General features: G+C 41.8%; 1 protein-coding gene across 5 annotated transcripts in view; it reads left to right on the top strand.

Annotated features, from left to right (window-relative positions):
- The window catches only part of arap2 (ArfGAP with RhoGAP domain, ankyrin repeat and PH domain 2), a 454,954-nt gene that overhangs the window by 214,713 nt on the left and 212,892 nt on the right, over nucleotides 1-27,349 (top strand). For all 5 annotated transcript variants that reach the window (XM_078546079.1, XM_078546088.1, XM_078546071.1 and 2 more), the window contains 3 exons: nucleotides 13,952-14,151; nucleotides 15,940-16,025; nucleotides 24,863-25,042. In XM_078546079.1, coding sequence (XP_078402205.1) covers nucleotides 13,952-14,151; nucleotides 15,940-16,025; nucleotides 24,863-25,042 — 466 coding nt within the window. The remainder of the gene's footprint in view (nucleotides 1-13,951; nucleotides 14,152-15,939; nucleotides 16,026-24,862; nucleotides 25,043-27,349) is intronic.

The following is a 27,349-nucleotide window of genomic DNA, read 5'->3' as shown; positions in this document are numbered from 1 at the left end:
GACTCACCCACAAAAGGAAACATCCGTTCCGCATCCACCTTGTCAAGACCATTCAAGATCTTATATACTTCAATCAAATCACCCCTCACTCTTCTAAACTCCAATGGAAACAGGCCCAGTCTGTCCAACCTTTCCTCATAAGACACCCTGCTCATTCCAGGTATAAATCTAGTAAACCTCCTCTGAGCCGCCTCCAATAAATTTACATCCTTCCTTAAATAAGGAGACCAAAATTGCACACAGTATTCGAGATGTGTTCTCACCAATGGTCTGTACAACAGAAACATAACATCCTGACTTTTATGTTCAATTCCTCTCGTAATAAAGGATAGAATTCCATTATCCTTCTTAATTACATGTTGTAACTGCATACTAACCTTTTGTCACTCATGCACGAGAACACCTAGATCCTGCTGCACCTGGGAATTCTGCAGTCATTCTTCGTTTAAGTAATACTTTGCTTTTTTACTCTTCCTGCCAAAGTGAACAACTTCACATTTTCCCACATTATACTCCATCTGCCAAATTCTTGCCCACTCACTCAACCTATCTTTAACCTCATTATGTTTTCTTCACAACATACTTTCCTACTAATCTTTATGTCATCTGCAAATTTAGCTACCATTATTTCGCTCACAGAATCACAGTGCAGAAGAGGCCCTTCGGCCCATCAAGTCTGCACCGACACGTGAGAAACACCTGACCTAACTACCTAATCCCATTTACCAGCACTTAGCCCATAGCCTTGAATGTTATGTCGTGCCAAGTGCCCGTTCAGGTACTTTTTAAAGGATGTGAGGCAACCCGCCCCCACCACCCTCCCAGGCAGTGCATTCCAGACCGTCACTACCCTCTGGGTAAAAAAGTTTTCCCTCACATCCCCCCTAAACCTCCTGCCCCTCACCTTAAACTTATGCCCCCTTGTGACTGACCCTTCAACTAAGGGGAACAGCTGCTCCTATCCACCCTGTCCATGCCCCTCATAATCTTGTACATCTCGATCAGGTCGCCCCTCAGTCTTCTCTGCTCCAACGAAAACAACCCAAGTCTATCCAACCTCTCTTCATAACTTAAATGTTTCATCCCAGGCAACATCCTGGTAAATCACCTCTGCACCCCTTCCAGTGCAATCACATCCTTCCTATAATGTGGCGACCAGAACTGCACACAGTACTCCAGCTGTGGCTTCACCAAGGTTCTATACAACTCCAACATGACCTCCCTACTTTTGTAATCTATGCCTTGATTGATAAAGGCAAGTGTCCCATATGCCTTTTTCACCACCCCACTAACATGCCCCTCCGCCTTCAGAGATCTATGGACACACATGCTAAGGTCCCTTTGTTCTTCAGAACTTCCTAGTGCCATGCCGTTCATTGAATACTTCCTTGTCAAATTATTCCTTCCAAAGTGTACCACCTGACACTTTTCAGGGTTAAATTCCATCTGCCACTTATCTGCCCATTTGACCATCCCGTCTATATCTTCCTGTAGCCTAAGACACTCAACCTCACTGTTAATTACCCAGCCAATCTTTGTGTCATCCGCAAACTTACTAATCCTACCCCCCCACATAGTCATCTATGTGGTTTATGTAAATGACAAATAATAGGGGACCCAGCACAGATCTCTGTGGTACGCCACTGGACTTCCAGTCACTAAAGCATCCTTCTGTCATCACACTCTACCTCCTACAACTAAGCCAATTTTGAATCCACCTTATCAAATTACCCTGTATCCCATGTGCCTTTGCCTTCTTTATAAGTCTCCCATGTAGGACTTTGTCAAAGGCTTTGCTGAAATCCATATAAATTGCATCAACTGCATTACCCTCACCGACACACCTGGTCACCTCCTCAAAAAATTCAGTCAAATTTGTTAGGCATGACCTCCCTCTGACAAAGCCATGCTGACTATCCCTAATCAAACCTTGCCTCTCCAAGTGGAGATAGATACTCTCCTTCAGAAATTTCTCCAATAGTTTCCCTACCACTGACATGAGACTCACTGGCCTGTAGTTCCCTGGCTTATCTCTACAACCCTTCTTAAATAGCGGAACCACATTAGCTGTTCTCCAGTCCTCTGGCACCTCCTCCGTGGCCAGAGAGGAATTAAAAATTTGGGTCAGAGCCCCTGCGATCTCCTCCCTTGCCTCCCTCAGCAGTCTGGGACACAAATCATCCGGACCTGGAGATTTGTCCACTTTTAAGCCTGCCAACACCTCCAATACCTTGTCACTCCCTATATCAATTTGCTTAAGAACCTCGCAGTCTCTCTCCCCGCGTTCGATACCTTCATCCTCATTCTCTTGGGTGAAGACGGACGTGAAGTATTCATTCAACACTCTAGCGATGTCCTCTGGCTCCACCCATAGATTGCCCCCTTGGTCCCTCATGGGCCCTACTCTTTCCCTGGTTATCCTCTTCCCATTGATATACTTATAGAACATCTTGGGATTTTCCCTACTTTTACCAGCCAGAGCTTCCTCATATCCCCTCTTTGCTCTCCTAATTGTTTTCTTAAGCTCCACCCTGCACTGTCTGTACTCCACTAATGCCTCTGCTGATTTGCTTCCCTTGTACCTGCTAAAAGCCTCTCTTTTCCTGCTCATCGTAACCTGAATATCTCTGGTCATCCATGGTTCCCTGGGCTTGTTACTCTTTCCTATCACCCTAGAGGGAACAAGTTGAGCCTGTACCCTCCCATTGCCTTTTTGAACACCCCCACTGTTCCTCTGTAGATTTCCCCACAAGTAACTGTTCCCAGTCTACCTTGGCCAGATCCTGTCTTATTTTACTAAATTCCACTCTCCCCCAATCCAAAACATTTTTTTTTGCAACTTGTTGATTCCTTTGTCCATAACAAACTTAAACTGTACCATGTTGTGGTCGCTATCACTAAAATGCTCGCCCACCACCACCTCAGCCACCTGTCCGACTTCATTCCCCAGAATTCGGTCCAGCAATGCACCGTCCCTTGTTGGACCCTCTACATATTGACCTAAAAGGTTCTCCTGTACACATTTCAAGAAATCCACTCCATCCAAGCCCTTAACACTATGTCTATCCCAATTAATGTTGGGAAAGTTGAAATCACCTAATATAATTACCCTATTGTTATTGTTTTTACACACCTCCACAAAGTGTGCGCATATTTGCTCCTCAATTTCCCGCTAACTATCTGGGGGTCTATAATAAACACCTAATAATGTGGTTGCCCCTTTTTTATTCCTAAGCTCTACCCACAAAGCTTCATTCAATGCCCCCTCCAAGATATCATCTCTCCTTACTGCAGTAACGGACTCCTTAACTAATAATGCAACGCCTCCTCCTCTTTTACCCCCTCTCCTGTATCGCCTGAAGATTCTATATCCTTGAATGCTGAGCTGCCAATCCTGCCCTTACCTCAACCACGTCTCAGTGATTGCTACTATATCACAATTCCACATGTCAATCCTCACCCTTAACTCATCCGTTTTACCTGTAATACTCCTGGCATTAAAGTAGAGGCCATCCAGCCTTGCCTTATCTAAGCCATTGATATGAATTGTAAAAATCTGAGGCTCCAGCACAGATCCCTGTGGACTCCACTTGTCACATTCTGCCAATCAGAAAATAATGCCTTTATGCCTACGCTCTGTTTTCTACCAGCCATCCAATCTTCTATCCATACTAATATGTTGCCCCTTACACTATGAGTTTTTATTTTCCGCAATAACCTTTGATGTGGCACCTTATCAAATGCTTTCTGGAAATCCAAGGACAGAACGTTTACAGGCTTTCCTTTTATCCACAGCACCTGTTACACCTTCAAAAAACTCCAATAAATTGGTTAAGCGTGATTTCCTTTTCACAAAACCCTGCTGACTCTTCCTGATTACCTTTAGTTTTTCCTCAGTGTCCAGCTCCAATCTCCTTAATGATCGATTCTAACACATTCCCCACAACAGACGCCAAGCTAACTGGCCTATAGTTTCCTGTTTTCTGCCTCCCTCCCTTTTTAAATAGAGGGGTTATATTTGCCACTTTCCAGTCTGATGTAACCTTTCCAGAACCTAACGCATTTTGGAAAATTAACACCAACGCACCTGCTACCTCATTAGCCACCTCTTTTAAGGCCCTTGGATGAAGCCCATCAGGACCTGGAGACTTGTCAGCTGCAGCTCCATCAGTTTGCTCAGTGCCACTTCCCTCGTGATTGTAATTTCACCAAGTTCCTCTCTCCCTTCCGCCTACTGATTTACAACTATTACTGCAATGTTTTTTGTATCTTCTATAATGAAGTCAGAAGCAAAGTATTTGTTCTTTCATCTGCCATTTCCTTATTATATACTATTAACTCCCCATTGTCATTCTCCAGAAGGCCAACACTCACTTTCATTTTATTTTTTAAATGCCTGTAGAAACTCTTGCTATCCGTTTTTACATTTCTAGCTAGCTTCCTCTCATTCTCTAATTTCTTTCTTCTGATTAACCTTTTAGTCATTCTCTGACATTCTATATATTCTGATGAATCATCTGACCTGCCACTCATCTTTGCACAGTTATATCCATTTTCCTTAGGTTTGATGCTTTCCTTATTTTTTTTAGTTAACCACGGGTGGTGGGTCCTCCACTTAGACTTTCTCTTTATTGTAGGAATCTACTTATTCTGAGTATACTGAAATATCCCCTTAAATATCTGCCACTGCTTCTCTATTGATCTATCCTCTAGCCTAGTATCCCAGTTCACATCAGCTAGTTCAGCTTTCATCCCCACATCGTTGTCTTTATTTATGTTTAAAATACTAGTCTTAGACCCACTCTTCTCCCTTTAAAACTGGATGTAAAATTCAATTATATTCTGGTCACTGCTACCTAGGGGTGACTTTATTCTGAGGTTATTAATTAACCCTGTCACATTACACAATACCGAGTCTAATATAACCTGCTCTCTGGTTGGTTCCAGAACGTGCTGTTCTAAAAACTATCTCAAAAGCATTCTATGAACTCCTCATCGAGGCTGCTACTACCAATTTTCCAGTTTTTATGTAGATTAAAAGCACCCCTTGTCATTGCTGTCCCTTCATCACAAGCACCTAATATTTCTTCTTGTATATTATGTCCTCCATTATGGTTACTGTTAGGGGGCCTGTGAACCACTTCAGGAAGTGACTTATTTTCCCTACTATTCCTCATCTTCACTCAAATCGATTCTGCATTCTGATCTCCTGAACCAGGATCATCTGTAACTATTGCACCAGTGCAATCCTTGATTAACAGTGCTGGATTAAAAGGATAGCTCTTGTCTCCAGAATAATATCAATGAATTGGTTGAGTGGGCAGAAAAGTGGCAAATCGGATTCATTCCTGAAAAGTGGGAGGTAATACATTTGGTGAGGGTAAACAAAGCAAGGGAATACTCAATAAATGAGAGGACATTGAGAGAGGTTGAGGAAGTGAAAGACCTTGGAGTGCATGTCCACAGGTCCCTGAAGTTGGCAGGACAGGTGGATAGGGTAGTAAAGAAAGCATAATTGGATGAGGTATTGAATACAAAAGCAGGGATGTAATGATGGAACTGCATAAAACGCAGGTTAGGCCACAGCTGGAATTTTATGTACAGTTCTGGCCACCACATTATAGGAAGGACATAATTACTCTGGAGAGAGTACAGAGAGGTTTTACAAGAATATTGCTATGGCTTGAAAATTCCAGCTACGAGGAAAGATTGGATAGGCTAGGGTTGTTTTCCTTAGAACAGAGGAGGCTGAGGGGTGACATAATTGAGGTGTACAAAATTATGAGGAGCCTAGATAGGGTAGACAGTAAAGACTTGTTTCCCCTAGCTGAGGGGTCAATTACCAGGGGGCACAGATTTAAGGTGATTGGTAAAAGGATTAGCGGGGGGACATGAGGGTGGTGGGTGTCTGGAATTTGCTGCCTAAATCAGTGGTTGCGGCTGAAATGCTCAACTCATTTAAAAGGTACTTGGATCTGCATCTGAAGCGCTGTAACCTGCAAGGCTACAGACCAGTGTTGGAAGGTGAGATTAAAATGAGCGGCTAGTTTCTTTTTCTGGCCAGCGCAGACCTGATGGTTTGAATGGCCTCTTTCTGGGCCGTAACTTTTGTGCGGTTCCATGATTCTATGCTACCCCTCCACCTTTACCTCACTTCCTATTCTTCTTGAATGTCATATACCGCTCAATATTCAGCACGCAATCCTTTCATCCTGCAGCTAGGTCTCCGTAATTGCTATTAAATCATATTTATTTATTTCAATATGTGCTATCAATTCATTAACTTTGTGATGAATGCTATGCACATTCAGATACAAAGCCTTTAGTCTTGTCTTTTTGTTATCGAGTCTTGACTGTTGGTGTATTGTTAGGTTTTTCTCTTTGTCCGTTGCTGCTATTCTCTGACCCTCATTTCCCATATTACTACTTTGCTCTCCTGCCTTGACCCTACCCCTTGATTTGCTACATCTACCCAAGCTTAATCCCTGGCTTTATAACTAGCTATAAACAATAAGATAAAAGCAAAAAAACTGCGGATGCTGGAAATCCAAAACAAAAATAAAAATAAAAATACCTGGAAAAACTCAGCAGGTCTGGCAGCATCTGCGGAGAGGAGCACAGTTAATGTTTTGAGTCCATATGACTCTTCAACAGAACTAAGTAAAAATAGAAGAGAGGTGAAATATAAGCTGGTTTTGGGGGGGGGGGACACAAGTAGAGCTGGATAGAGGGCCAGTGATAGGTGGAGATAACCAAAAGATGTCATAGACAAAGGGTCAAAGAGGTGTTGAAGCTGGTGATATTATCTAAGGAATGTGCTAATTAAGGGTAGAAAGCAGGACAAGCAAGGTACAGATAGCCCTAGTGGGGGTGGGGTGAAGGAATCGAAATAGGTTAATAGGTAGAGATAAAACAATGGATGGAAATACATTTAAAAATAATGGAAATAGGTGGGAAAAGAAAAATCTATATAAATTATTAGGAAAAAAAAGGAGGGATCGGAAAGGGGGTGGGGATGGAGGAGAGAGTTCATGATCTAAAATTGTTGAACTCAATATTCAGACCGGAAGGCTGTAAAGTGCCTAGTCGGAAGATGAGGTGCTGTTCCTCCAGTTTGCGTTGAGCTTTACTGGAGCAATGCAGCAGGCCAAGGGCGGACATGTGGGCATGAGAGCAGGGTGATGTGTTGAAATGGCAAGCGACAGGGAGGTTTGGGTCATGCTTGCGGACAGACCGAAGGTGTTCCGCAAAGCAGTCACCCAGTCTGCGTTTGGTCTCTCCAATGTAGAGGAAACCGCATTGGGAGCAGCGAATGCAGTAAACTAAATTGAGGGAAGTGCAAGTGAAATGCTGCTTCACTTGAAAGGAGTGTTTGAGCCCTTGGACGGTGAGGAGAGGGGAAGTAAAGGGGCAGGTGTTGCACCTTTTGCGGTTGCATGGGAAGGTGCCGTGCCATGGGGTCGAGGTGTAGGGAGTGAAGGAGGAGTGGACCAGGGTATCCCGGAGGGAACGATCCCTGCGGGATGCCACCGGGGGGGGGGATGAAGGGAAGATGTGTTTGGTGATGGAATCATGCGGGAGTTGGCGGAAATGGCGGAGGATGATCCTTTGAATGCGGAGGCTGGTGGGGTGATAAGTGAGGACAAGGGGGACCCTATCATGTTTAGGGAGGGAGAAGAAGGTGTGAGGGTAGATGCGCGGGAGATGGGCCGGACACGGTTGAGGGCCCTGTCAACCACCGTGGGTGGAAAAACTCAGTTAAGGAAGAAGGAAGACATGTCAGAGGAACTGTTTTTGAAAGTGGCATCATCAGAACAGATGCGACAGAGGTTCCAGGTATTTTTTTATTTTTGTTTTAGCTATAGACAATATTTGACCAGGGAGTGCTCGGGGCTGATAGTGGCTGCTCAAAATGTAAACAGGGTTCTGTTGCAAAACCTTTCTTGATAAAATGTTGTGTTCATCCCAACATATATACAAGTTAACAATAAAAAAAAATAGCCTAACCACGCAATGCAGTTCCATTAAGTTTTGTTGGTGTCTTGGGTCCCATGCTATTGCATTGTGAATGTGCATTTTAATTTGCTAATATCACAAATGATTGTTACCTACACAATTTCACACAGCTGAAAATACACAATCTGTTTATTTACCTGCATTTTGCATTAATATTGGGGCAGATACAGCCATCAAATTACAGTAACAGGAAAAACTATTGGGACAATATAAGTATTTCAGGGAAAATAAGAACTATGGCTAAGATGGGTAAGAGCTCCCAAAGCAGTGAAATTCAGTGTCTGTATATAAAAATATGTTTGACATATATATGTTTATAAATATAAGGGGGCTGTGTGACACTTGCGTGCACTCTGCTTGCTATTGAAGTAATGTGCATCATGGGCTTTGAAGTTTCAATGCGAATTGTAACACAGCCATAATTATGCAGCTCTGTACAGTTAATAGAAATTGTCCATAACTTCCAGAACTGGATATTGTGAAAACCTACTTCTTTCCCCTTGTGGGTGTAGCAGCAGAGTGTGATTTTGAAAGCTGTATAAAACTCGCTTCTTGCAGCATTAGCTGGTGCCTTTTTTTCATGATTTGCCTTTTTTTCATGATTTGCCTTTATTGACACACATTGAGACCAGAACAAATGATTGCTTAAGAAGATTGACTGTTATATTGCTTAGCCAACTGTGTAGATTACATAATGTACTATCTTCCCTCCTCAAAATCTATTTTAGAATCTTATTCCATTTTATTATACAGATCTGCATTTATCAAAAAGGTCTGTTATGTAACATACCGGTTCTGTTCTTTTTCAAAAAAAGAAACAGGAAGTGATCGGTAATTTTATTAACTGTACAATATTACTATCTCAACCACAGATTGTTGGAATAAAATTAATTTTAAAAATGAATCAGCTGGGAAAGTGTGGAACTGCCTAATTAACACACTAAACAAGCTCAGTGGCACAGTTGATCATGGAAATATGCTTCCTTCACAACAAGTACCCTTGGAAGCTGTGAATTAAGTTGCTACAATTCTATTCGGCTCCATAATGTATGCAGTAAGAATGAAACTTCCTGACTGCAGGCTTCTACCAGTATTTCCACTGCGCTGGATGGAGCTAATAGAACTGAATTTTTGGATGTAAATTCCACATAAACACATACATTTGTGTAATCACAGAAACATAGAATCAGAGACTTGTTTTAAAGAATGCCACACTTTTTAAATAATTGTCCTAGGGATATGTACTATGATGGCAAAGGAATATTTATCATCCAACCCTAGTTACCTGGGGGCATTAAGGGTCAACTATGTTGGAGTATGATATGGGAAAACGTGAAGCTGTTCACTTTGGCAGCAAGAATAAAAAAGCAGAGTATTACTTAAATGGAGAATGACTGCAGAATCCCGAGGTGCAGAGGGATCTAGGGGCAGAATTTTCTGTGCGGGGGCGGGGCCCGCATGTCGACGTGTAAAATGATGCACGGTGACTTCCGGCGTATGTCCCGATGTCACCGCATGTCATTCCAATCTGTCGCTCGGAGGGCGCACGCCGGAGGCGGCTGTGTGCCTGCAGAACTGTCAAACGCCTGTTAAGGCCATTAATAAACCAATTAACCAAATTGACAGAGCCCAAGCGACCTTCGCATTTTTCATGAAAGTTCATCCACAGGCGAGATGAGGTTTCATAAAGGGTTTATTGAATTAATAAATATTTTTTAAACATATCATAAACACATCTCAGCTCATGTGACACTGTCACATGAGGGGACATGTGTAACTGATTTTTAACTTTCTTTATTTAGAGGTTTCAAATTGAACTTAATCTCCCTGAGGCAGCTCCGTGCCTCAGGGAGATTTCTGCGGTCTTGAGCGTGCATGTGCAAAAGAGTGCAGGCCCCGACTCTCCCACCTCCCCCCGTGCGCACAGGTAGCGCTGAGCGATACCGGCCGTGCATCACACTGGGCGGGCCTCAATTGGCCCGCCCACGTAAAATGGCCGATCACGGGCTGCATCCCGCCCACACTTGCTCCCGACCGGCCCGCCCGACAGGCAGAAGATTCTGCCCTAGGTGTTCTCGTGCATGAGTCACAAGAAGTTAGTATGCAGGTACAGCAATTAATCAAGATGGCTAATGGAATGCTATCCTTTATTAGGAAAGTAATTGAACATAAAAGTAAAGATAAAAATACCTGGAAAAAAGGTCTGGCAGCATCTGCGGAGAGGAACACAGTTTTCAGGTATTTTTATTTTTGTTTTGGATGCTGCCAGACCTGCTGAGTTTTTCCAGGTATTCTTATTTTTGTTTTGGATTTCCAGCATCCGCAGTTTTTTGCTTTTATAAAAGTAAGGATGATATGTTTCAGTTATGCAGAACATTGGTGAGACCACATCTCGAATACTGTGTGCAGATTTGGTCTCCTTATTTAAGGAAGGATGTAAATGCGATGGAGGCGGTTCAGAGGAGGTTTACTAGATTGATACCTGGAATGAATGGGTTGCCTTATGAGGAAAGGTTGCACTGACAGGGCTTGTTTCCATTGGAGTTTAGAAGAGTAAAGAATGATTTGATTGAAGTATATAAGATCCTGAATGCTCTTGACAAGGTGGACCCAGAAAGGATGTTTCCTTTTGTGGGTGAGTCCAGAACTAGGGGGCACTGTTTTAAAATTAGTAGTTTGTCCTTTTAGGACAGAGATGAGGAGAATTTTTTTCTCTGAGGGTTGCGCGACTTTGGAACTCTCTGCCTCTGAAGGTGGTGAGAGTGAGGTCATTGAATGTTTTTAAGACAGAGAGAGGTAGATTCTTGTTAGGCAAGGGAATAAAAGGTTATCGGGGGTAGATGGGAATGTGGAATTCCAAACACAAACAGATCAGCCATGATTTTGTTGAATGGCGAAGCAGGCTCGACGGGCTGAACAGCCTGCTTCTATTTCTTATGTGGTATGTGGCTGGAAACACACACACACCTCATTGTCATCTCAGGTCCTTTTTATTGTGGAAGTGATGGTCTTATAACGCAAATAGGATTCTGACTGTCATTTTTGGGTGAGAATGGGCAATGGACCAATGTTATAAGTTGAATTATCTTTTGTGAGACCCTGAGGAGCAGGAGTATTCCTCCTGGATTCACAAAAGTGAGCTGGGCTATTGCGTTAGCGGTGGGGTGGGGTGGGGGGGGATCTCTCTCTCTCTCTCCCCCCCACCCCAAATCCATCCATTCATCCAACCCACAGCTCTGTAACTTGCTAGTCGCTGTCCTACCCTGATCTAAAGGCCTCAATTAAGCAAGCAGCATATTGGTACACCTGCTGGCTCCCCGCAGCTCACTGGCCAATCTGAAATGAAGTTTGGCCCTCAAAGTCACAGGAGCCTCTTGGATGCTGGAGTGGGTGGCCAGCCAATGTGCTCTGCTGGTCAGCTGTGTAAAGTCCCTGCCATGCAAGTCTGCTTTGTTTACAAGGAAACATTTTGGGGTTGAAGAAATTGATTCATCCACGGTAAGGAATCGATGCTGTTTTCCTAGTTATTTTGTTGTTTTATTAGTTTGGGTTACAGGAGAGTAATAAGTGTATTAAAAACAGTTCATTTATTCCAAGGACACAGTAGTGAACTGATAAAAAGATGGGTTTGCAATTTTGCTGTATAAAAAAGGGGACTGGTTTTAGCTGTGTGTGTAAGTCAGCACTTTGCCATGACTTGCTGTTCTGTGATCTAGCTTTTTAGCTATATCTCGAGCCTGGTATCTGATGTCCTATTCTGATTCTGTTGCAAGCAATTTCTACATTGTTAGCTTTATAGTGCTTTGTTTTACCACCCAGTTATGTGGTAAGCTTATTTTGAGGTGTGTAAGAGCAGGGTATAGCTGCGATTGATCTGGAGTAGTAAGGGGAGAGTTGGGCAATCACGATAGAAATCATGCATTTTCCCCTCGATTTTGGTTTGATGGCTTCTTTATAAAATTCAACTGTTGTGCTTAGTTGAACATTTAGATAGAACCAATAATTTTTTTTAACATCAAGCCTATCCCGATGCAGTGTTATAAATCTTGTCATTATGGTCTATCTGGTATCAGGTTTGAGAGGGAGTCTAGTGCAGAATTTTCAAGTATGTACAGATTTTATGATTGGTTCAGTTTGTATTTGGCTGACTGTTCCATTTTTAGTTTGAGAAGCTAGTTTTTAGAATCTGAATTCCTGCAAAGAGGAAAATGAGTAATCCTGGGCAACAGTTGGCAGTTGGAAAATCCTTTGAGATGGATGGTTGGGAAATCTCAGAGAAGCCAAAGGATGTTTGAAAATCTTAGATTAATCTTCTGGAAAGAGAAGGGAAACATTGTGTATATTTAGAGGATGAGCTTTGATTTATGGGGTGGAATTAACAATACTGCCGGGGTGTCAAATGGGTGACATCACTGTTGTACATCCCACCCAGTTTCCCTTTGCATTGCCTGTAATGGAAAAGAAAATCAGCTGGAATGTAAACCCATTGCTGCTCCGAGCTAACCATTAAAATCCATTTGTTGGGATTGGGGTCAGGTCAGCTGTTAAAATTTTAAAGCCTCAAAACCAACCTCACCCCATCTACTTCTGGATTTCATGGAGAGGGAAGAAGAGATGGGCAGGCAATCTGCTCCCAATAAGTGGCTTGCAATTTAAATGTTTTAATTAAGCTGTCAGCCTCTGTTTTTACCTGTTCTGCAGGCTCAACAGTGGCCAGCCAGGCTTCCCAAGCCTCTGTAAACCCAACAATTGAAGGGAGGTGAAGGCAGCCTCAGGGAGGGAGTAAGGGCCTTTGCCAGGAGGATTGTTTCTTCTGAGCCCCCCAATTTTATGCCCCGTCAGACCCCCCCCACCCCCCAAATTACCACCACCAAGGGGCCAGGGATCAGACCTACCTGGTCCTATGGCCTACTCGGGAGTCCTCTCTGCCCGACTGAAAGCTAAGCCTGTCAATCAGGCTGACTTCTCAATGAGAAAGCTGTCAAAGAGAGAAAAATATGGGTTAGAATTAAAATTCCACAGCTTCAAGGAAATCTGGATGTTCGGGTTTCCCATCTGAAACTCCACTCCCATCTCTCCTGCGTACATAACCAATATTGGGCTCATAATCTTGTGCTTTTGTGTCAACTGAGTTATGCAAATAATCTTCTGCAATGTAACTTAATATAATTTATATCGCTATTGTATTAACATGCCTCTTCATTATTTTGTAACACACTTGTTTCATATTGAAACCTAAGCTGAGATCATATGTGATGCTCTGCTGCTTTTAAAGACTGAAATAAGATCCAGTGCATGTACATGGTCATCCAGTACCTGACAACAATGACCAAGCAACGGTTACTAAAAGCTCATCTAGATCTTAGGCCGTGTTAGATAACTTAAAATAAACAGGGAGTTGGAACTTGCCCAATAGAGCTCTCTGAGGTATGGGAGCTGATATAATCCAGGGTAAGAAAAATTGGAAAGTTCTCAAAAATGAAACATTCACCTTTAAAAATTCGCTTTGATGGATTGTGGTTCTTGTTGGGGGTATTCTGTTACTGGCTACATGCCAGGGCCCTCAGAATAGCTTCACTTGAAGTTTATTCAACGAATGTTATGCACTTAATGTATAGGCAACTGTATTATAAATAATGGCAGCATATTTTGTTTAAATTCTTACAAATGCCAAAAGATCCAAAGAGAACAAATTAAATACTTTTAACTTCCCAGATCACTAATACCGAAATATTTACAGCAGCTTTATAACTGTTTGTGGGATGTTAATGTTATAAATGGTGCATATGTTGCTTTACTGTAACAGGCTGGTTATAAAATATTGCCGATGTAAAATGGGTACTGCTCTTCCCAGTTTTTTATCCAGCTAAATTAATGTGGCTTTGTACTAATAGACTGGATAATTAAAAATGAAATGGAAAACTCAATGTTTCAGCTTCACAGCGGAATCAGAACGAGAGAAACAAGAATGGATTGAAGCTATGCAAGGATTGATAGCAGAAAGCCTTTCAGATTATGAAGTGGCAGAGAAGATCTGGTTCAACGAGTCTAACAGAAATTGTGCAGATTGCCGTGCACCAGATCCTGAATGGGCATCCATCAATCTAGGTGTTGTCATCTGCAAAAAATGTGCAGGTATGAAAGAGGACAAAGGGAAACAGCACAATTCATAATATCTTCGTTTGTACTGTTGAAGGTATTCCACTTGCAATCATTTAGTAACTCTAGAGTATGTCCTGTTCTGTGGCCATAAATTAACCCTATTTTTGGTCAGGCAAATATATTTGCTAAGAATTTTCCTTGTTCTCGCAATGGATTGCTGTAACTTTGGTGTAAAATCACCTGAACCCTAGATGAACAGCATAACTGGATTTCCGGCAAAATGATAATGGCTGATTCGGGGAACTCGCCCAGAAATTCCCAGTGGTTGTATTTAGGGTAAAACTTCCAAAGGTTGTTTTTTCCACCAGTAATATCAGCACATTCTGGGCAGCATTGACCAGCTCAAAAGATTGGAGACTTTTAAACGCTAGGTACATCCAAAGTTACTTACGTTCTTCTTTCCTACAATCTTTTGCACTGATTCAAGGTTCAGTTCATCAGTTCAGGCCTTGCCCAGAAAACTGGTCACACCCCCAGTTCAAATTGTGAGATTCCACTGATTTCACAAGTTGGACAAATTATGCAAATTCTCTTTGGCATTCTTGTAAAGATTTTTTCATGTCAAAGATATTTAAATTACCTTGAGCTGACTCATGTACACAAATGAACCTATTAAGTGGTTTAATTTAGGTTGTTTAAGTTATTTTCGGTGGTTTATTTTTAATCTCCGGATATTTATCAAAAGTGCTTGCGTTTTGTGATCAATTCATTTTCAGTCACATGAGTAAAACTGGCCCAGGTTATTGCCCTTAAATACATAAAAGAATAATTTTTAATGAGGAAAATAAATTATCTCTTTGTATTGCACTGTCTGATTCCACTGGCTCATGGAAGATTTTTTGTTTGTGATTATGCAAATGATCTTTATTGGCAACTTGAGCTGGAACCTGCCTGGCTCATGCTGGGTGGCCAAAGCAGCAACTCTTACCTTAGAACATCTGTCATGTTGAGTCTTTTGCCTAGATTGTGATCATCGAGCCCACGGGCAATTTTGTTCTTCATGATTATCTTTTTATTTGCTTGCATTTTTCTCCTTTCTTAACAAGTTATTCCTCATTTTTATTAATCATATATAAAAACATTTTCCCAAGTTTCAGTTTTTCTTTCCATTCATATTCTGTCAATAAGAATGACATTACCATGTCCTAGCAACAGAAAACTCAGAGATGCTGCCATTGTGCCAATGCTTTGTACCCCAAAGCAAACGCCTAAACAAAATGAAATTTAGCATCTAGCAAACAAATAAAAAGTAGACACAAAAAAATCATGTTTACCAAATTTGTAAACTTGCCACCAATTACCTTGCCATCCCCACCGCAAACTGAATGAGACGCCACACAATCCTGGACATAAAAGTCGTTACTCTAATGAAGATGGAAAATTTAATTTGATTTCTTAGTTCAATAAAAAAAATTAAGAAAGCTCCTTGAGCGTTTAGTGGCAGCAGCAATTTGGTGCTTCCTAAAAAAGCCATTATACGTTTTAAAATTGGCTGGAATTTTATATTTGATAGGTCAAAAATGTAATTTTTTTGAATTAGAAGTTGGAAGATAATTGCGCTGGCACAAGAGATTTGTAAATTGAAACTTAAGACACCTCTTTACTTAAGAAAATACTCTTGAAACAGTTTTAATGACACTGAAAAGTTTTTGTCCTGAATGTTGAAATTCAGCACTAAGCAATTGAGTAAATATTGATTTTTCAGTTTTTGTCAATCTAAACAAATATTAATATCATATATTTGTGTTTAAATAAAACCAGGTCAGCATCGATCGTTGGGATCAAATATTTCCAAAATCCGAAGCCTGAAGTTGGATACTAGTATTTGGAGTAATGAACTTGTTGAGGTAAGGAATCATGTATTAACAACTGGAATTAAAAAAAATATTTTATGTAATTTAATGGTAATATAGATGTTTTTTTTAATAAAGTGCACTTTAACCAATTAGCCCATCTACTTTAGTTGAGCTTAATCCTGCTACCCTCTCCTTACAATATCCCATGATCTCTTTGATCAAACAGGCACAAGTTTCCCTTGACCAATATATATTATTTGCTTCAGTAGCCTTGAGCTAGTTTATGTACATTTAAAACAAACAAAGAGAAATGTAACAGGGAATATGAGACCATCAAATTCCAAATGGCTACCAGTCCTCTCAAATATAAGGCTTCCAAATATACTGGCCCAGATATTCTCCATGAGAATATCCAGGAAATGCCACAACTGTCACTTTTCAAAAATGTTTGGGTGGTTTCCCACTACTGACTCATCAGCCAAAGACCAATCTGGAACAACCATCTTCATGATGGGTGCTGCCTCATGTAAAACAGAATGGGGACAGGCTGCTTCCTCTGTAAGTATGTCGTTCCAATCACCTAGCCTGATGGAATAGCCTTAGAGCTGCTCCACTATCTGTCATGTAAACTCAACCACTTTAGATTTTAAGGTGTCTGGCAAATGGCCATGACCTGGAAGTTCAGGATGTTCCCTGCATCTAGTGTTATGGCATCTAGGCAAACATGTGCAAGGAAAATGCCTGCTGATTACTACATGCTATCCTCCTGCAGCTGATGAAATACTACTCCTTCATGTTGAACACCACTTGGAAGGAGCACTGAGCAAGGGTGGGGTCTTCAATGACCATTGCCAGAGTTGCTCCATAGCACCACTACTGATTTAGCCAGCCCAGTCCTGAAGGACGTATCTGTGAGACTAGGCTTGCAGCAGGTGGTGAGAGAAGCAACATCAGCAACAGAAATGTATTCAACTACAAACTGTAACCTCACAGCTTGACGTATCCCTCACTCTGCTATTTTCATCAAGCCAAGGGAGCAGCCCTGGTTCAGTGAGAAGTGTAAGAGGCCAAGTCAACACCGTAAAAATGAGGTACCAACCTGGTGAAGTTACAACACCAGACTACAAACATGCTAAATAATGGACGTAGCATGCTTAAGGCTGAGCTAAGGGATCTCACAATTAACAGATCAGACTAAAGCTCTGCAGTCCTGTTGCATCCAGTTTTGAGTTAAACAACAAATGGGAGGAGGGTGCTCCACAAACATCCCCATCCTTATTGAAGGGGGAGCCCAGCACTTTTATGCAAAAGACGTGGCTGAAACCTTTGCAATGCAACTTTAATCAGAAGTACGGTGTGGATGATGCATCTTGGCGTTCTCCTGAGTTCCCCAGCATTACAGATGCCAATCTTCAGCCAGTTTGATTCACTCCACATTATCAACAAATGCTGGGTTCTGCTAGGGCCGCTAGGCTCCAGACTTCATAACAACGTTGGTCCAATCATGGACAAAGGAGCTGAGTTTCAGAAGTAAAACAAGAGTGACTTCAAGGCAACATTTGTCCAAGTGTGGCATCAAGAAGCCCATCAAAATTGAAGTCACTGGGAATCGGGTAAAGCTCCACTGGCTGTAGTCATGCCTAGCAAAAAGGAAGATGGTGGTTGTTGGAGGCCAATTACCTCAAACCCAGGACATTGCTGCAGGAGTTCCTCAGGGTAGTGTCCTAAGCCCAACCATCTTCAGCTGCTTCATCAATGACCTTCCCTCCATCATAAGACCATAAGACATAGGAGCAGAAATTACGCCATTCGGCCCATCGAGTTTGCTCCGCCATTCAATCATGGCTGATAAGTTTCTCAACCCCATTCTCCCACCTTCTCCCTGTAACCTTTGATCCCCTTACAAATCAAAAACCTATCTATCTCAGTCTTAAATACACTCAATGACCTGGCCCCCACAGCCTTCTGTGGCAATGAATTCCATAGATTCATCACTCTCTGGCTAAAGAAGTTTCTCCTCATCTCTGTTCTAAAAGATCTTCCCTTTACTCTGAGGCTGTGCCCTTGGGTCCTAGTCTCTCCTACTAATGAAAACATCTTCCCCACGTCCACTCTATCCAGGCCTTTCAGTATTCTGTAAGTTTCAATCAGATCCCCCTCATCCTTCTAAACTCCATCGAGTATAGACCCAGAGCCCTCAAACGTTCCTCATATGTTAAGCCTTTCATTCCTGGGATCATTCTCGTGAACCTCCTCTGGACCCTCTCCAGGGCCAGCACATCCTTCCTGGGATACGGGTCCCAAAATTGCTCACAATATTCTAAATGTGGTCTGACCAGAGCCTTATAAAGCCTCAGCAGCACATCCCTGCTTTTATATTCTAGTCCTCTCGAAATAAGTGCCAACATTGCATTTGCCTTCCTAACTACCGACTCAACCTGCAAGTTAACCTTAAGAGAATCCTGGACTAGGACTCCCAAATCATAAGGTCAGAAGTGGGGATGTTTGCTGATTATTGCACAATGTTCAGCACCATTTGCAACTCCTCAGCTACTGAAGCAGCCCATTCCCCATGCAGCAAGACCTGGAGAACATTTGAGCTTGGGCTGATAAGTGACAAGCAACATTTGTGGTAGACAATGACCATCTTTAACAAGAGACAACTAACCATCTCCTCTTGACTGAATGGCATTACCATTGCTGAATTCCCCACCATCAATATTCTGGGAGTTACCATTGACCAGAAACTTAATTGGACCAGCTATCTAAATACTCTGGTTATAAGAGTTCAGAGACTGGGTATTCTATGGTGAGTAACTTACCTCCTAACTCCCCAAAGCTTGTTCATAGTCTACAAGGCATGTCAGGAGTATGATGTCATTGAATACTCTCCGCTTGCCTGGATGAGTACAGCTCTAACAACACTCAAGAAGCTCAACACCATCCAGGACAAATTCATTGGCACCACCTTAAATATTCACCCCCTCCTTCGTCGGTGCACAGTGACAGCAGTGTGTACCACCTACAAGATGTGACAACACCTTCCAAACCTGTGACCTCTACACCAAAATGACAAGGCGCATGGGAACACCAACACCTGCAAGTTCTGCTCCAAACCACAAGCATCCTGACTTGGAAATATATCACCATTCCTTCACTATCGCTGGGTCAAAATCCTGGAACTCCCTCCCTAACAGCACAACACCAGATTGACAGGGGTGGTGGTTCAAGAAGGCAGCTCATCACCACATTCTCAAGGGCAATTACGGATGGGCAATAAATTCTGGCCTTGTCAGTGCCCACATTCCCATGAATGAATAAGAAAAAAAACAAAAAGGGACAATGCAATAGAAGCTGTACACACTGAAAGAATGACTGCTTATTTCATGCTGATCTACCTGAAGAACTTTCCACAGCCAGAGGTGACAGAATGACTAAAGCCTGTATGACATTTACTTAAGCTTCTTTATTTTTTTAAAATCTTTGACAGTTTGGACTTTTTCCCTTATTGTTTATCTCCCTAAATTATATTATGTCGCTTGAATTTTTTCCAATCTTTATTGTATCACTTATGCATTCTTAAATAACTACCATTTTCCTGATAAAGTTCTGCCTGAATTCCATATTTAGGGCTTTTTAAATTTGTAATCCTAGTTTTTGAACACTAACGGCATAAAGAGTAGCTCAACTCTTACCAGCAATAGCAACAGCTTGTATTAATATAGCACATCTAACTTAGCAGAATATCCCAAGGTGCTTCATGCAAACATTATCAAACAAAATTTGACACCGAGCCACTAAGGAGATATTGAGACCAATGGCCCAAAGCTTGGTCAAGGAAGTAGATTTTTAAAGAGTGTCTTAAAGGAGGAGAGCAGAGAAGTTTAGGGAGGGAATTCCAGAACTTGGGGCCCAGGCAGCTGAATACATAGCCACACCTGGTGGTGCAATTAATATCAGGGGTGCTCAAGAGGCCAGATTTAAAGAAGCACATATCTTGGAGAGTTGTAGGGCTGGAGGTGATTATAGCAATAGAGAGGGGCAATGCCACGGAGGGAGTTGAAAACAAGTGTGAGAATTTTAAAATTGAGGCATTGCTTAACTGGGAGCTAATGTAAGTCAGCAAACATAGCAGGGCTTTGTTACGAGTTAGGGCATGGGCAGCAGAGTTTAGGATGACCTGAAGCTTACAGAGAGTAGAAGATGGGAGGCTGGACAGAACGACATTGGAATAGTCAAGTCTAGAGGTAAAAAGACATGGATTAGGGTTTCGACAGCAGATGACCTGAGGGAGGGGCAGAGTTGGGTGATATTAAATAGTGGAACTAGACGGTCTCACTGACATTAGTTACCATCTTCATAATTTTGCAGACTTCTATTACATCACTTCCTTCTTCCCTCTTAGTGAAAGTCCAACATTTTCTCTAACTTCTTGATAACAGAGAATGCAGTAACATCTTGCTTTAATGTTGTATTCTGTAAAAGCCAATAATATTTTTCCAGTAGTTTGTTGACTAATGTGTTTTATAGCTATATTAATTCTTTAGATTTGTGTTTTACTCTGTGTTGGGCTTTACCACTGCAGCTTGAAGCAGTTGACTTGGATACTGCTTCCCTAAATGTACTGATACATTCACCAATCTATGTAAACCCACATCTGGAGCTTGTTCGAGTGTGTAGGTGACTGATAACAAAATGATTTTCATTCTATTGCCCACAAGAAGTTTGGCTGTGATTCATAAACCTGCTTTCTCACTATGGTTTCCACACAGAGGAAAATGAAATTGAACCTTTATAAAAATTTCTGTCGTTAGTAATACAACCTTCATAAAATATTAAGAAGACTGCTGGCATAATGTTACTCATCTCGCCCAAATGAACTTGAGCTCCTCTGAGACAGTTCTGCAGTCTGTTCAGTTACATGATTACATATTCACTCTGACCAGGTAGTCAGTACAATAATTAGACAGTATGCTTTAGAGAGACTAAATGGTAATAATTGACTGCTAAAGGTGACTACTATAGATTTAGCTAGAGAGGAAGTGTCTGGTAGTGCCCAGGAAGCACTTAATAATTCATGCCATGTTTTAGTGTAATGATAACTTTATATTCACAGCATGTCTTATGACTCACTGATTATAGCTGTACTGTACCTCAGCCCACAGTTATGTTGGCTTTGTGACTCACAAATGGGGAACCATTTTACTTCAAAATGTGAACAATAGAAAATGTGGAAAGGGTTTGGAGCATTGCAGTCAAATTCCTGGATGTCATGGGCCCACAACTCCAAATGGATACTTGAGCCCAGATTTTTGTCCCTTGGCTGAGTTCACCAAGTCGGGAGATGACCCAGCTCGGCGAATCCGACCTTTGATAATGTCCGCCTGTAGGTCAGATTTTTGGTCAAGAGGGAGAGGGCTGAAATAGGAATTGAGACAGGCAATCTGGGAATGAATCTGTAGGCTGCTGGGCGCGGAGACAGGCTGCAACATGGTCTGCTTCTGTGCTCCTGGGGATTTATCAACTTTGAGTACCACTAATTTCTCCAATACTACTTTTTTACTGATCCTAATTTCCTTCAGTTCCTCAATCTCACTAGTCCCTCAGTTTGCTATTATTTCTGAGAGATTTCTTGCATCATCCACCATGAAGATAGACACAAAGTAATTATTTAACTTCTCTGTCATTTCCTTATTCTCCATTATAAATTCTCCTATTTCTGCTTGTAATGGATTCACATTTATCTTAGCTAATCTTTTCCTTTTTACATAGCTATAAAAGCTTTTGCAGTCCTTTTCATGTTTCTCACTAGTTTACATTCATATTACGTGTGAGGTAAGAGTGACTACCCTTAACATCAAAGTAGCATTTCACCAAGTGTGGCATCAAGGAGCCCGGGCAAAACTGGAGTCAATGGGAGTCAGAGGGGAAATTCTCCGCTGGTGGAGTCATATTTAGCACAAAGGAAGATGGTTGTGGTTGTTGAAGGTCAGTCATCTCAGTTCCAGGACATCATTGCAGGAGTTCCTCAAGGTAGTGCCCTAGGCCCAATCATCTTCAGGTGCTTCATCAGTGGCCTTCCCTCCATCATAATGTCAGAAATGGGGATGTTCGCTGATGATTGCACAATGTTCAGCACCATTTGTGACTCCTCAGACACTGAAGGAGTCCATGTCCAAATGCAGCAAGACCTGGACAATATTCAGGCTTGGGCTGACAAATGGAAAAATGGGCCAGAAAATGGCAGATGGAATTTAATGCGGAAAAGTGTGAGGTTTTACATTTTAGAAGGTCAAACCAAGGTAGGACATACGCAGTAAATGGTAGGGCACTGAGGAGTGCGGAGGAACAAAGGGATCTGGGAGTTCAGATACATAATTCCCTGAAAGTGGCATCACAGGTAGACAAGGTTGTAAAGAAAGCTTTTGGCATACTGGCCTTCATAAATCAAAGTATTGAGTATAGGAGTTGGGATGTTATGGTGAGGTTGCATAAGACATTGATGAGGCCAACTTTGGAGTATTGTGTGCAGTTCTGGTCGCCTAACTACAGGAAGGATATCAGTAAGATTGAGAGAGTGCAGAGAAGATTTACTAGGATGTTGCCGGGTCTTAAGGAGTTGAGTTACAGGGAAAGATTAAACAGGTTATGACTTTATTCCTTGGAGCATAGAAGAATGAGGGGAGATTTGATAGAAGTTTACAAAATTGTGAGGGGTATAGACAGAGTAAATGCGAGTAGGCTCTTTCCACTTAGATTAGGAGAAATAAACACGAGAGGACATGGCTTTAGGGTGAAAGGGGAAAGGTTTAGGGGGAACATTAGGGGGAACTTCTTCACTCAGAGAGTGGTCAGAGTGTGGAACGAGCTACCATCTGACGTGGTAAATGCGGGCTCACTCTTAAGTTTTAAGAATAAATTCGATAGATACATGGATGGGAGAGGTCTGGAGGGTTATGGACTAGGTGCAGGTCAATGAGACTAGCGGAATAATATTTCGGCACAGACTAGAAGGGCTGAATGGCCTGTTTTCTGTGCTGTAGTGTTCTATGGTTCTATGGTTCTAAATGGCAAGTGACATTCACGCCACACAAGTGCCAGGCAATGACCATCTCCAACAAAAGAGAATCTATCCATCTCCCCTTGACATTCAATGGCATTACCATCACTGAATCCCCCACTCTCAGCAACCTAGGGGTTACTATTGACCAGAACCCAAACTGGACTAGCCGTATAAATACTGTGGCTACAAGAGCAGATTAGAGGCTAGGAACCCTGCGATGAGTAACTTACCTCCTGACTCCCCAAAGCGTGTCCACCATCTACAAGGCACAAGTCAGGAGTATGATGGAATACTCCCCACTTGCCTGGATGAGTGCAGCTTCAACAACTCTCAAAAAGCTGGACACCATCCAGGACAAAACAGCCCACTTGATTGGCACCCCATCCACCAACATTCACTCCCTCCACCACCGATGCACAGTAGCAACAGTGTGTACCATCTATTAGATGCACTGCAGGAACTCACCAAGGCCCCTTAGACAGCACCTTCCAAATCCACGATTGCTACCATCTAGAAGGTCAAGGGCAGCAGACACATGGGAGCACCACCAACTGTAATTTTGCTTCCCAGCCACTCGCCATCCTGACTTGGAAATATATTGCTGTTCCTTCACTGTCGATGGGTCAAAATCCTGGACCTCCCTTCCTAACAGCACTGTGGGTGTACCTACATCATGTGGACTGAAATGGTTCAAGAAAGCAGCTCACCACCACCTTCTCAAATGCAATTAGTGATGGGCAATAAATGCTGGCCTAGCCAGCGAAGCCCACATTTCATGAACGAATTTTTAAAAATCATATTCTATTCTCCCTTTTTTTTATCAGTTCCTTGGTCCTCCTTTGCTGAATTCCAAAAAGCTTCCAATCCTCAGGCTTACTAGTTTTTATAGCAACTTTATAAGCCACTTCGTTCGATCTAATACAATCTTTAACTTCCTTTGTTAACCATAGTTGATTCACTTTTCCTGTTGGGTTTTTGTGCCTTAAAGGAATGTATATTTGTTGTAAACCACGTATTGGTTCTTTAAATGTGAGCCATTTCCTGTCTACCACCATACTTTTAAAATACTTTTTATAATACACCACTGCCTACTCGCTCCTCATACTTTCATAGTTCCTTTGTTTAGATTTAAGACCCTTATTTCAGATTGAGTTACATCGTTTTCATACTTAATGGAAAATTCTGACACGCTAAGGTCACTCTTCCCTAAGGGTTCTTTCACAGCAAGATTAACCCTCTAATGCAGACACTGCATTTATAGTGTCAGCTTGTTGATACTTCAAAGTATTTTATTGAAGTGAATGGGAATAGTCTCACCGGAATGTTTCATCTGTTTTATTAAAATGATTGCTTCTCTCACTCCTTGCCACGTCCCCAAAGTTTTCACTGGCTCGATGCTGGTCAGAGGAATTGACATTAAGCCAACTTAAAACGAGGTTCACCATGAATAGGTTTGTATTTGCGGATCTGCTTGAATTAATCCTATACCAAGCTCAACCTGGAATGAAATATGAGTGGATGTGCAGTCTTCTTTACTAATGAGCTAATGAGCATTTAGAGGCTCTGCTGCCAAATCTGTTTTCCGGACAAACAGCCAATCTCCTCACTCTCAATGGGTTCTATGCTGTTGGCTGAAGTTCAAAGTTCCAGCAACTATGTTATTTTATAAATAGGCTTGCTTAATGTTGAAACTTCAGCTCCACAATATTTTAGGTACAACATGTTTTAGAAATTAAAAGTTGAATATTGAAATTGAAAGCAAATAAAAATATTTGTGCCAAAGAGTCCCAGTGCCTAATGGCTGCGTCTCTTGGTTGAATTGCAGCTTTTCATTGTGGTAGGAAATGAAACAGCCAATGCTTTTTGGGCAGCCAGTCTCAAAGCAGGTGAGGAATTGGATATGGATGCTCCACCAAACCATCGCCTCGAATTCATCACTCAAAAATACAAAGAAGGAAAATTTCGAAAAAAACTTTCTTTTTTAAACCAGGAAGAACTAAACAAGGTAAAGCAAGTTATTCCCGAAATGAGTTCTGCATTACTTAATGTTTACTGAAATGGTCCCTTAGTAATTAAGTCTGTACTTCTTTGGTAAATATATTATGGTGAGAATTTTCTCCCCATCATGCGGGCTAGGTGGGAGCGGGTGTGCAGCCTATCACTGCCCACGATCAGCTGTGCACTGCCATTTTACGTGGGCGGGCCAATTAAGGCCCACCCAGCATGATGCACATCTGGAAGCGGTCAGCATTCCCTGTGTGGGTGGGGGGTGGAGGGAGAGTCGGGGCCTGCGCTCTTTCGCGCATGTGCACGAAAGAGCACAGAAACCTCCCTGAGGCATGGAGCTGCCTTGGGGAGATTAATTTTATTGTCAAAAAGTGAAAAAAAAATAGAAAAATTATTCAGACATGTCCCCTCATGTGACAGTGTCACATGAGCTGGGACATGTCATTGAATTTTAATATAAAAATTTTATTTAATTTATAAACCCTTCGTGAAACCTCATCCTGCCCGTGGATGAGGTTTCGTGAGAAATGCGAAGGCCACCTGGGCTCTTCGCCTGCCCATCAACCTTAAGATTGGATGGGAAGCCCAGACAATCAGTTTAATTAGTTGTTAAATGGCCTTAATAGACCTTTGACAGTTCGTCAGGCGCGCAGCTGACTCTGGTGTGCACCCGCCAAACTGAAGATTGGAATGACCCGCGGTGACATTGGGATACACGCCCGATGTCAGCGCGCGTCATTTTATGTGTCAGTGAGCGGGGCCCACCCCGCACGCCAACCAGAAGATTCAGTCCTATAAAAAAACATTGATGTTGTTTCATGTTTAAAAAAACAGCAAAATTTCAAGTTTGTTATGCACCTTATTTGCTAACTTGATTTGATGCAAGACAAACTAACATTGGCTTTTTCATCAACACAAGCTGGTAATCTCTCAAATATGGTGCTCCCTTTCTTACACAACAAGATAAATGTTAAGCGTATGCTTGCATCTGTAAGTGAATTGCCATTTTTTTTTGTCATTAATTCATTTCCACTAGCTGAAAACAAATAATATACACACAAACGCTTCTAAAGAATGACAATATTGTGGATGATACAAAGAGTCTGCAGCATGGCAAATATTGCTGAAACCTCAGTTCAGCCATATCAATTACCAAGCATAAGCCACACAACTTAAGTTGTGAAAGATATTTTGTACCATGGCCAAGATGATGGAATCAAACCATTTGGTATACCTGCCAACGTAGAGATTTCAGTTCAGATGCAAGTCACCTTTCCTTCATAATTATTGCTTGCTGTTGGATGGATTCTGTTTTGATATTATCCCTAAAAATATGTTTTCTTTGTTACACTGACCAGCTGGCCTCAGCAATTGATGCTACTAGAATTCCAAAAAGAACTTTCTTCAATCAGCTCTGGGACCTGAATCTGATTTGTTGTATCTAAAACAAAAATATTATTGAGGTGGAAAGGTGGAAAATTGTTCAGTCTTTTACACCCATCCATATAGGGGATGATATTTTCTTGTTACAACAGTGCTAATGCTTTAGGATCTCTTTGTTGCACCTTCTGCAAGACGATAAAGAAATAACATAGTACAAATGTTGAAAATCTGAAGCAAAAACAATCTGCTGGTAGTACACAGGTTAGGCAGTGTCGAAAGATAAAAGTTAATGTTTTGGATATAGGTCCTTCTTCAACACGGGAAAGCAAGAAGCAGACAGGCAATTAAAAGCAAGATCAGAATGACAGCAAGAAGCAGCATCCACAAAGCTATAAATCTAGCCAAAGAAACATCTGGACCATGTAGGACCAGAACAGAGTATTTTAATGTTCCTTGCAAAAAGACAGCCATATTTTTGACTAATGCGGATTCCAATATTGATACTTTAATCTAAATTGGAGCTCAAGGAGAAGTTGTTCAGTAAGACGAAGAAGGATGATGAGGATGGTGGTAGTTGAGGACTGGTTAGGCCAAGTTTTAATATGTCTGTTTGGCTATTATCTTTTTACTTTTGAAGGAGGGCCTTCAGCAGAAAGGGTAACTTATATGTTGTCTCCATGGTCACTGAGAGGCTGTGTGCTTCAGCATTTTCTGCTTCTACCAGATGACATATGGCCATAACAAAAACTGGATGATGCTATGGGTTGAAACACTAATGTGAGGGGAAAGTAATTTTTGACCTAAAATCTTCAAATTGTGGATGTTCCACTGCATGGTATTACGAGTGATTTGTGCTGAGCAGGTTTTCAAAGCTCTGGTTGAAAAATGCTGTATTTTAGCATGTAGAAGTGATCTGCCTGTA

This window comes from Cetorhinus maximus, chromosome 1 (assembly GCF_964194155.1).
Source record: "Cetorhinus maximus chromosome 1, sCetMax3.hap1.1, whole genome shotgun sequence".
Classification (NCBI taxonomy): Eukaryota; Metazoa; Chordata; class Chondrichthyes; order Lamniformes; family Cetorhinidae; genus Cetorhinus; species Cetorhinus maximus.
Note: the sequence above shows the minus strand (reverse complement) of the source record. Positions and strands in the feature narration are given on the sequence as shown.